The sequence below is a fragment of the Sminthopsis crassicaudata genome, chromosome 6 (assembly GCF_048593235.1).
Source record: "Sminthopsis crassicaudata isolate SCR6 chromosome 6, ASM4859323v1, whole genome shotgun sequence".
NCBI classification, from domain to species: Eukaryota; Metazoa; Chordata; class Mammalia; order Dasyuromorphia; family Dasyuridae; genus Sminthopsis; species Sminthopsis crassicaudata.
Window position 1 is genome coordinate 173,729,085 of NC_133622.1, and position 12,192 is coordinate 173,741,276.

The following is a 12,192-nucleotide window of genomic DNA, read 5'->3' on the forward strand; positions in this document are numbered from 1 at the left end:
ATCTATCCGTGAAAAGCAGAAGGTTGGAGGAAGTGATATCAAGAGAAGAGTTAAATTAGAATATTAAGTACAGTACATTTTTTTGATTCTTTGTTTTTACATCATATACATTTCCCATTGCTTGCATCCTTTTCTCTCCTTCCCAGAGAGCCATTCCTTCCAAGAGTTATAGCAGAGAATAAGAATTAGAAGAAGAAAAACAAAAACCAATTCAGCAAAACTCGTGCAACAAAAAGTCTGCCATTATAGGCAGTATTCCAAACTGCTTTTCCCCACCTGTGCAAAGAAAGGAGGGAGGAACCTTTTTCTTTCTCTTCTTTGGATCCAGGCTTAGTCATTATAATTTCACACATACAAGTTCAGTTCTTTTTTATTGTTTATTTACATTGCTGTAATCTTTGTGTATATTATTTTCTGGGTTCTGTTTGCTTTACTTTGTATCAGTTCATTTAGGTCTTTCCTATAATTCTCTGGTATTCATAGTCATATTCCATTACATTTATGTACTACCACTTGTTTAGTCTTTCCCCAGTTGGATGGATATTTATTTGTTTCAGGTTCTTTGCTATCATAAAAAGTGCTATGATAATTAGTTTGGTCTATATAGAGATAAATACAGTGTTAGTTCTTAAGATTTGAATTGAATAAGTAATTTTTAAATAAATTGTTAAAACTTTAAAAAATATATTAAACCAATGAATGTCCTAAAGAGCAGATAATAAATAAAATATAGCACTTCCATTATGGCAGAGAAATGGAGGTTACTAAGATGGAAAATTGTATATATTATATATCTTGTAAGATAAGCTTATTGTATTTGTCTAATTGTTTTTCTTTATCATTAGGGTGAAGAGAGATTTAGTTGGTGGGGGGGAGGACTCTGAAGTGACTGGTCTAACAATAAAAGGCATCATCAATAAAATATTTATTTATAAATTATATAAATCTATAATAAAACATTAAATATTTTTTGAAATGAGATCATTTAATGTTGCAATTTATTAATTATTCCATCAGTTCTCTAGTTTAGTAAGAAGTAAATGAAATCATGGGTAGTATTAGATCTCTTATCTGTCTGTCTATTTATCTATATATCTATATACCTGTCTATCTGATTTTAGCTCAGACTCCAAATTTAAAATGCAATAGGAAAGAAGGATTGGAGTGAGGAAAGGAGTAGAATGAAAACACATGCAATGTAGTGGAAAGACTATTGAATTTAGAGTCACAAGATCTGGGTTCCAATCCTAGAGTTTCTTAATGTTCTGAGATGAACTCCAAAGTCTTTAAGTCAGCTCTCCATCTCAAGATCCTAAAGACAATTAGAGGAAAGAAAAAAAGAAAGAAAGAAAAGAAAAAAAAGAGTAAGATACAACTAAGGAAGAAAGATGGAAGAACATTAGGAAATCTCTTATTGCCATCTCTTTGAAAGTCATTTAAAAGCCCAGATTCTTTTGTTTAGTGGTGCCAACATTTTAACTGCTTTAGATCAGAAAATTAGTTTTTTCTTTGTTAGTGAAGGGGTAAGAGCTAATTCAGCAATTGGGTATCATGAGCCAGGTTATTTCCTACTGTTTAATGATCATAGCAGGTCGTAGGTTTAGGGTTGAGAAGGACTTTAGAGATCATCATTTTACCCCTTGTCTTGGGTCACCCAATTTTTTGTTGTTTTGACTAGTAACAGCAGAGCTAGGAAAAATTCACAATTCAGCTTGGTGTGAGGACGTGTGTGTGTGTGTGTGTGTGTGTGTGTATGTGTGTGTGTGTGTGTGTGTGTGTGTGTGTGTGTGTGTACATAATGTCCCCAAATCTTATGAGAGATTGGCTTGTGATTTTAATAAATGTTGAGGCAGCAAAGTAATTGATTATACCATAAGACTTATTGGTTATACAGTAAGCATATTGATTATAAAATTAATAAAAGATTATTCATAAGATGTAATCACTGTTTTCTCAAATTTTGATTTTACAGTAATATATATTTTCAAATGTAATTTAATAGAGAGAGTAGAATTGAAAGTGCTTGAGAATATATATATATTCATAAATTAAGGAATATTTTTTCTTTTCCCCTCCTTCACCCTCAATTGTTACATCTAGAGTGATGTTCCAATAGATCTGCTTGATGTGGATAAGAATTCAGCTGTGGTTAGTTTTAGCGGCTCTGATGTAGAGGTGAGTAAATCCAGATTATAAAGCATTCTGTCATCATTTTTTCTTTCTACTTGAGACTTTCTGAAGATTTGGTGAGGTTTATGATTGACTTTTTAAAATGTAGGGTTTGCAGTGAAATCAGACTTGTTTTGAGTTTGGGCAAAAAGAATTCCCACCTTCTGGCATTTCAGAAAATGGACTGTCTTGTCTACCGGCCCTGCTGCTTCTTGGATGATTTGAGTCTAAGCCTAAAACCAATGGGAGCCAATGGCTTTTGGATTTTACATGAGTGAATTTGTTTTAGTGGACTAGTTTCCTGTAATTAATATTACTCATTCCATTTATATTCAGCTGTAAATACTGAGAGGATCCCTGTTTTCATTTTAGGAAATTTTGTTTTAGGAAAAATTTTCATCTTAAAGAGTTTAAATTTTGATTATTTATAAATCATGAAATATTATCTGTTTGTGCAATGGATAGATACTTTTGCTGTGTGATCCTAATTAGGCAAGTCACTTAAGCTCTCTTAGCCTCAGTTTCCTCATCTGTAAAATGATGAGAATTAGAGCACCTACCTCTTAGAATTATTGTGAGAATCAAATGTAAAGAACTTTGCAAATCTTAAAGAAAATATAAATATTAGTTGTCATATTTAATTTCAGAAAAATAAAAATAAATTCTATGTTCATATGATTTATTTAAAATTGTTCAATATAAATCAACCACACTTATGGTAACTTAGGCCACAAATCATATCTTCCCTAATTGCTAATTACAATAAAAATAAAAGAAATGAACATTATTTTTTGTAATTCTAACCAGAATGCTTTTAGGATAAATATCTTATTTGTAAATTGCTTTACATAAAATTGATTCATCCTTCTCATCAACTATGAATTCCTCACAGGTAAATGAGAACTTCCTCCTGGCCACTTATCGGTGTCAAGCAAATACTACTAGGCTGGAGCTCAAGGTAAAGTATTTGAAACAGCTGCCCTGAATCCTGCCCCATGTGTTTATTCCTAAGAATAACATCAGCTGAAAAAAATATTTTTATCTGAGTCTTTTATCTCTGTTCTGACTTTTACTTTGGATCATTGTCTTTTGGACTTATAAGTGGACTCTTTTAAAACCAAATGACTTTATCTTCTTCATTTCCTTACACTTAGCCCTCCCTAAACTCCTCCCTAAATGGACATCGGTTCTTGGTAATCTTATATAAAGTGTTGACTTTTTATGATTGGAAGAAATCTTTCAAAACTTTCTTTTTGCAATTACCAATTCATGCTGAATATCATTTTTATAAGACATTAGCTCAAAACTTATTTTACTGGTTTTATTTTTAACCTCATCCTAAATTAATAAGTGATGGTCATTCTTTTTTAGCCCTACTTAATATTATTTTTTTTCAATTATGTGTAAAGATAGTTTTCAGTGTTCACCTTTGTAAGATTTTGAGTTCCAATTTTTTTCCTCTTCTCTTCCTTCCCTTTCCTCTCCCCAAAACAGCACGCAATCTGTTACAAGTTATATGTGTGCAATCATGCTAAACATATTTCTGCTTTAAGCCATAGTCATGTTGCGAAAGAAAAACCAAAACAAAAGGGGAAAACCATGAAAAAGAAAAAACATACCCAAAAAAGATGAAAATAGTATGCTTCTATGTGCATTCAGTTTCATAGTTCTTACACTAAATATGGATAGCATCTTCCATCCCAGGTCTGTTGGAATTGCCTTAGATTACTGATCATCACACAATCTTGCTATTACTATTGTGTGCAATATTTTTCTGATTTTGCTCACTTCATTCAACATCAGCTCATGTAAGTCTTTCCAGATTTCTGAAAATAATTTCATTATTTCATTTCTTAGAGAACAATAGAATTCCATTACATTCAAATATTATAATTTACTTGGTCATTTTCCAACTGAGGGGCATCTCAATTTGCAATTCCTTGACACCACAAAAAGAGCTGCTACAAATGTTTTTGCATGTGTGTCCCTTTATGATCTTTTTGGCATGCAGACCTAGTAATGGGTCTGAATAAAAGGTTATATGCACAGTTTGATAGCACATTGGGCATAGTTCCAAATTGCTTTCCAGAATGGCTAGATCAGTAATGGTGATCATTCTTACTAAAGAATGAGCATACTTAGGTCAAACCTAACAACAAAAGAATTATAATTCATTATTTTTTCGATTTGTATTCTTAGAGTTTAAAAGTCTTGACATAGAATTTTTAAATTTACCTAAGTTTTTTTTCTTTCATGAAGTGTTCATTGATGTAGTTTATAATTCAATAATAAATTACTTTTGACCTTTTTGTTCAGAAAGAAATTCTTGGTCAGTAACTAATTTTGGATGGCTTGAAGCATTTTGACACTATTGTCTTCAAAGATTCTTTAGTCAGAAATCATTATTATGTCAGTTAAGTCAGGGTCTCTTATTGATGAGGAGAAAGCACCTGGCTGCAAATTAAATAACCTGGACCCCAGGCCTGATCCTGCCTTTATCTAGAATCGTGACCAAGCATTGCTCTCTGGGCCTGTTTTTCCAAGTCTATAAAATGAGGGAAGTGGACTTTATGCAAACTATTTTTTTCAGTTATTTTGTTCAGTTAGGAAAGTGTTCTGTTTATGTTATTTTCCCCTTTTGTAAAAATGTTTTCTCTCTCCATTTTCTTTCTTGAATTAGTTTTTTTTCGGGGTAGGGGTAGGGAAAAGAGTATTTACAAGTATATAGCAATACAAGTGTATAGTCATAATTTAGTGGACATTGCTGGGCAATTAGGTATCTCAAGTAAGTAAATAAATTTTCAAATAACTGAGGCTTATTATCTTTTGCCAAAGCTTTAAAAATGTTCCGTTTTTAAAAGGCCGCATAGAGTAGTATAATAAAAAGAAAACTAGTTTTGAAGCCTTAAGATCTGGGTTTGAATTCTGCTTTAGATATATGTTAGTTTCATGAATATAAATTTTAGTTTCTTTATTTCTAAAATGGAGTTAATATCTGTTGTGCCCATTTCTAGGACAGTTTTGAGGTTCAAATAGGGAAAAAATGTATAAAATATTTTGAAAAACTAAAGTGCTATTTAAGTTCTCTTTTCCCAGTTTGGTTTAGACCTGTGAATTTATCAATCTAGGAGTACTCATTTTTTTTTTAATAGCTTTTTATTTTCAAAACATATGCATGGATAATTTTTCAACATCGAGTCTTGCAAAACCTTGTGTTCCAAATTTTTCCCTTCTCCCCCCCATAGCAAGTAATACAATATATGTTAAATATGTTAAAATATATTAAATGTTAAATCTAATATATGTATACATATTCATACAGTTATCATGCTGCACAAGAAAATTCAGATCAAAAAGGGGGAAAAATGAGAAAGAAAACAAAATGTAAGCAAACAACAAAAAGAGTGAAAATGCTATGTTATGATCCACATTCAGTTCCTTGGGTGCGATGGCTCTCTTCATCACAAGATCATTGGAATTGGCCTCAGTCATCTAGCCACATCCATCAGAATAGATCTTCATATAATCTTCTTGTTGCTGTGTACAATGATCTAGGAGTACTCCTCTTTAAGGAAACTCCTTTCACCAGTGCAGATTGGCACCTCCAGCACCTCCTTAACAACTGAGACTTGTGCTCAGTGCAGGACAGTGCCCAAGTTCTTATAGCTGGGGTGAGCCAGAGGTAAAACTTGAATTAAGATCAAGCTTTCTTAAGATTGGCTCTGTTCAATATGCCTCACAGGCTTTCATGTCACCTGTTTTATAACTGATAGAAATCTTCCAAATTTTGTGGAACACTTTTCTTATCATCGATCACTGTGCCAGGCACTGGGCTAAGACTTGGAATAAAGTAGTTTGACAGACCTTAGATTTATTTGGCATTTGAGGAATGTATTGAAGAAACATGTATAGAACTGGTAAAATCAGAAGATGTAGAAAATAACTTCATGTTTCAAAGGTTATTTTTCAAACTATCTACAAAGTAGTATTAATTCATTCTGCTACTAATCCTTGAAGCTGTGGCTTCCTTCAGGACTTGGCTCAGATTCCTTCTGCAAGAGGTTTTCCTGTGTTGCCCAATGTCCAAAGCCTTCCCTTTGAACTTCTATCTATCCCATAAATATCTTGTTTGTATGGATTGTTGGCCAGTTGTCTTTCCCATTATTCTGTGAATGCCTAGAGATCATGGGCTGTTTTTTGCCTTTCTTTGTATCCCCAGTGCTTGGCACACAGTAAGTGTTTAATAAATGCTTGTTTGACTAGTGACAGGTGGGAACAAAATCTATTGACTTGGTTTCAATTTCTTTATTATAGTTTAGTCATTTTATTTTAAAAAATTACCTTTTTAATGGAATACTTATTTTTCCTTCTGATTATTTGGTATTGCACATTTAAAAAAAAAAGAGATCTGACATTCTAGATTATTTGCAGTAAGGATTTTCTTCAGATATTTTTGGTCTCTAAGATCATTTAGATTTTTTAAAACTCTTTTTCCCTTTGCACTGAATCAGATTCGATCAATTGAAGGCCAGTATGGTATGCTACAAGCATATGTAACTCCAAGAATTCAGCCTAAAACCTGCCAGGTTCGTCAGTATCAGATCAAGCCACTTTCACTTCACCAGAGAACTCATTTTATTGATCATGACAGGTAAGACAAAGGACTGAGCACTTTGATTTTATTGTTTACTGGATTTAAAGATATTTATTTTTGTAATTTATCCATTTTTGAAACTACATAACAAGTTTTTCCTTAGTAGCGTAAGTATATTTAACTTCTTAGGTTCAGTTCAAGGTGGTTCTGCTCAATGGTAAGAGCTTTGGCTTTCACTTAGAGGACTTCTGACATGGAGCTCCTCTATCTTCCTGAGTTCTCCATTGTATTCAGTTGTGACCCTGAAAAAGCTGCTACCTTCAAAATAGACTATATGGGGTCCCATCAACATTGTTCCCACAATTGTAGGGCACATACTCTATGAAGGCAGGCTATGTGACTCCTGTGCCCTGCTCTGAATTAGGCTTGGGAAACCCAAAACGGTTCAGAAAGGAGGTTTGCCATCTGGGAGGACTGAGGCTCCTTGAGAGACAACTAGGTGGTGCCAGAGTGCTCAGCACATGAGCCTCCTTCCTGTCTGTGGCAGTGGGGGCAAGTAGCTTAGCCTCTGTCTGCCGCAGTTGTCTCAACTGTGAAATGAGGACAATCATAACACAGAGTTATTTGGAGCTTTCAATGAGATAATACTTACAAGTTGCTTAGCACAGTGCCTAGCACATGGAAGGCATTTCAGAAATTCTGGATTCCTTATTCAGGCTGTGTGAGACCTTTGGGGGAAAAGTCATAGAGTGTCTTAGCATTAAGCTGGGAAGGGGCCTTAAAGGTTGCTGAGGCGGCTCTCTTATTGCAGTTGAGGAAAGAAACCAAAGCTGAACACATTAAGCGACTTGCTCTGGACCTCACAGCTTGTAAGCATCTAAGTTGAGACTGGAACTTGGGCTCATCTACCCACCATGTACTACTATAAAATCAGGGCCATCTTCCTGGAGGAGGCTGCACAGGAATTGGCAATAAATAATGTTGATGAACAATGAAAATGAGTTATCCTTTATAGATGGCATTTACAAGATGGGCAGAGAAGGAGAGAGGCGCCCGTTGTAGGATAGCATATAATGTATGAAGTGTGGAGCATGGCACCAGAGGGCAGGATTCCTCCTCCTCGTCGTCATTCTTTTTATTTCTTTCTCTTACTCCTCTTCTTCCTTGCCAGCTTTTATGTAATGCTTTAAGGTTTTCAGAGCACTTAGCATTTGTTATTAAGTAGATACTATGATTATTCCTCATTTTATAGATGAGGAAAATAAGGCCGAGAGACAAGAGTCCCTAGACCTGCCCCATCTAGTTGATCAGTGTCTGACTCCAGGCCCAGACCTCTCTCTACTTCACCCCTTAGAAGCCCCTCAAGGCCTTTTAGCAATGATGCAATTGAAACATCAGAGTGCTTCATACAGAATATTTTTCTGGTAGGAACAGGAAGAATGGCTGAGAAGGGGAAGAGAATCATGGCATAGAGGTTGGATAGCAGATTCTGCTGTGATCCATCTGGGGTGGGGGTGGGGGAGTAGAATGTGGTGAAGAGAGTGAGAGCAAGAACGAGACACAGACAGACAGAGACAGAGAAAGAGACAGACACAGAGACAGTGTGAAAGTTTGGAAAAACACAAGCAAGATTGAATAGCTGATTAGGGATGAAAAACACAGGAAAAATCTTAGGCCTTAGAGATCTTCTGGTCCCTACTTCAGTGGCAGAGGAATGTGACTTGTAGCAAGTACATAGATAATAATTAGAAAACCTCTCAGAGCCCATGCTGGGGTTCTGAATATGAAGAATTGGGTGGGGCCATTGGCAGAAGTGCTTAAATCAGACATTGGAGCAAGTCTAGGGAGGATGGCAACAAATCTGGTTTTTGACATTGCTTGGTGGGATCCCCAGGTAGAGGTGATCCTACTGGCAGCTGGAGATTATGTTCAGAGTTCTAAGGCATGGAGCAAGATAAGAGCATGCTTGTCAAACTGAACTGAAATGTTAAGTAATCACAGGGAAGAAATGAAAAATGGATCATTGGTGGTATTGCTCTACATGAGAGGAATTCTATGAATCTCTCTTATATTCACGGTTAACTTCCATGATCAGATACTAAATTATTCATAATGATTCTTGTAATGTTTTATGTTTCTTTTTTTAAATTGCAGGCCCATGAACACATTGACTTTGACTGGCCAGTTCAGTTTTGCTGAAGTTCACTCCTGGGTTGTCTTTTGCCTACCTGAGGTTCCAGAAAAAACTCCAGCAGGAGAGTGTGTGACATTTTATTTTCAAAATACCTTCCTAGATACACAGCTAGAAAGTACTTACAGGTAAAGGTGATGTTCTTGGAGTTGTTTGAAAGGATGTTGTTTATCTTGAGTGAGTGGATGTAAAGACATTTATTAAGGATTTATTACATTTCAAACTGTGCTGAGGAGTGAAATACAAAAGCATAGTCCTTCTTCTTAAGCAGTTTATATTGCCACTCTGCTGGGGAGTGGCTAGGGAGGGGTTACTGAAAATTACTTAGGGAAGAGATTGGCACATTTTATGCAGGAACAATGTCAAAGTTGATTTGATCTTAGTTCTTTAACTTTGGGAGGGAAAGGAAAGGGAGGGAGAAAAGGGTTAAGCAAGTTATTTGGATTGTGGAGGAAATGGCCTGAGGGAACTAAGGAAAGCCTCTTGGAAGAAGTAACTGAAATGGGCCTCTTGCCAGAATTGAAAGAGGGTATGCATTCCAGGCCTGGAAATGACTTGGGCAATGAAAGGTGATCCCAGAGACAGAAAAGATCTCAGAGATCACCTTAGTCCAACTTACATCTGAACGAGAGTGTCTTCTACAACATACCCAATGAGTGGTCTTAAATACAACCTTTGCTTGTAGAGGGGGAATCCACTCCTCTTAAAGCATTCTATTCTGCTTATGACTGAATGAATGATTAGTTTTGATTAAGTGCCCCATTCTAGGCCAGGCTCTGAGGATACTAAAACCAAAGCCAAAGTGGTGCTGCCTTCAAGGAGTTTGTATTTATTCTAATGAGAGACTTGGAAAGAAATCTAGAATGTGGAATGTTTCTGAGTGAATTCTGAATCAGATTGGGAAGAACTCATTGTTAGTTTAGGTGAGAAATGTGAACTGAAGGTGGAAAAATAGTTTTGGGGAAATCTTAAAAGTCAAAATTTGATATTTTTACTTCATTATATAGCCAAGCAGGGAGCTACCAAAGGTTTTTGAGTGGGAACACGATGTTCCTAGACTTTTAAGAAGCTCATATCATGTAGAAGGGATTGGATAAGGGAGAGATCATAGGCATTGGTTGAGGCCACAGAGAACAAAATGAAGACTGACTAGTTTCTGTGAAACATAATGAAGGCCTAGAGAAGTGTCGGTACTTAAGTACATATCCCCATTTTATAAATGGGGAAGTTGAGATATAGAAGTACAAGTAGGGTCCTAATGTTATTCAGCCAAGCAGTTTTTCTCAGACATTTGGGGAATATGTGTAGCATTATGCAGAGAAATATGAGGGAGAAAAGTAAAAATCTGTATACCCGATTCCAGGAGGCTGCCTAGCGCTCTTTAGTGTTCTTCAGAATCTGTCCTGCAGCCCTGAATTTCTTTCTTCTGATAAATAAGTAACTAGATTAGTCTTCGCTACAGAACCTTTATTGCTGCAAATAAAGAAATTCTTGACACTGAAAACAAATGTGAAGTGTGCATTTTAGTCATCAATCCCAAAAAAGTCTGTCTGTTAATTTCCTCAGCATTGTTTTTTCTAAAGGATGGTAGGAGTTTGTGGTAGTGATGTTCTCAAAAGAAGATAGAGAACACCAACGGGGAGAGTAGGTGGAGGCTCAGGAGGGACTATATTAGGCAGCTTTGAGAATGAGTTGAATCTGCTTTGTACCAAATTGAGCTGAATGTCATAGAGCCTCATGGTCTCATATATAGTCTTCTTGTTCTGACCTTTGTGTATGTAAAAGTTTATGTTTATCAAATTTATAATGAGAAGAAATAAAATTCTTGATAAAAGGGCCACAAATTGCCACAATTTGGCAGATGAATGGCCTGTTTAAACAGTAATCCTTAAAGAAGATTATTCTGTTAGTGCTGTGTAGAATGGATTTGAAGAGAGAGAGTCTAGAGTTTGGTAGGTCACCTGGGAGGTTGGTGACTTGTCTTAATCCAATGTGAAGGGATAATGTGATAAAGGCTGAGACTATCTGGGGGGAGGTGAAAGTAAGAATGGATTGGAAGGGATAGATAAATATAATACCATTTCAGAAGTTGAATCAGTAGAATTTTTGACAGATAAAAAGTTTGCCATATGAGTCTGCTGAAAGTAACTGATGAATTCAGTTTCAGGAAATTTGAGTTATGAGATGACAACAAAATTCTTGAGCAAAAATGTCTTGGTAGCAGCTGGAGGTGTGAGACTGGAATTCAGGTGAAAGAAGAGGACAGGAGATATCAATTGAGGTGTTATCTCAAGAACTGTGACAGTTATGGTCTTAAGCATGAATGAGTCATCAGTAGGCAGAGGACTGGTGGCCTGCCATTCCTGTGTGGCTCTACTTTAACCTCTCCTACTAATCTTCCTTTTTTCTGAATGAGAGAACAAATGGGATATTTCCTGAGGACTTATGGTATTAGACATTCCATGAAAGGTACATTTTATTCAGTTTAAACATTTTTAATATAGTATGTAAATGGGTCAAAAATTAGAATGAAAGTAACCCTCCTCAGGAAAGGTAAAAGGTTGATACCCATTTCCATAGGGGTATAAAAACAGTATCAGAAGGAACCTAAAAAGTGCTGCCAAAGATGATGATATCTTGCCTGAGGAATTAGTGACTATCAAGGCATAGTTTGTGACTTCTTTGCTGCTTAAATATAAGAGATACAGAAGACACAGTATTGGTTAAATGAGTAATGGGTTAAAAAGATGTTATCTAAGAATAGGATTTGAGTTTTTGAATCAAAGACTGAAATATAAGAGATTCCTGGCCAGAGATGGAATATACTTCACAAAGACTGGTAAGAATATATTTTTGCAAGGTATCCTGCAAATAAAATCAAAATGATTTTGAAATGTACTTTTTAGAAAAATATTTACCTGATTATCTCTTTTAGTTAAGTATTTTGTTTTTTCTGAGATCATGATTGCTACTCCTGCCTTTTTAAAAATAATAATTCTATTATATATTATATAGAATAATCATAAATTTTAATAATAATAGCTTTTTATTTTTCAAAATACATGCAAAGATAGTTTTCAACATTCACCTTTTTTTTTTTTTTTGCTGAGGCAATTGGGGTTAAATGACTTACCCAGGGTCACACAGCTAGGAAGTGTTAAATGTCTAAGGTCAGATTTGAACTCAGGTCCTCCTGACTTCAGGGCTGGTGCTCTATTCATTGCACCACCTAGCTGCC

At 35.5% G+C, this 12,192-nt stretch overlaps 1 protein-coding gene across 2 annotated transcripts in view; it reads left to right on the forward strand.

Annotated features, from left to right (window-relative positions):
- Positions 1 to 12,192, forward strand: part of BBS7 (Bardet-Biedl syndrome 7) — a 67,576-nt gene that overhangs the window by 43,712 nt on the left and 11,672 nt on the right. For both annotated transcript variants that reach the window (XM_074273805.1, XM_074273806.1), the window contains exons 12-15: positions 2,101 to 2,175; positions 3,062 to 3,127; positions 6,681 to 6,820; positions 8,918 to 9,082. In XM_074273805.1, the coding sequence (XP_074129906.1) occupies positions 2,101 to 2,175; positions 3,062 to 3,127; positions 6,681 to 6,820; positions 8,918 to 9,082 (446 nt within the window). The remainder of the gene's footprint in view (positions 1 to 2,100; positions 2,176 to 3,061; positions 3,128 to 6,680; positions 6,821 to 8,917; positions 9,083 to 12,192) is intronic.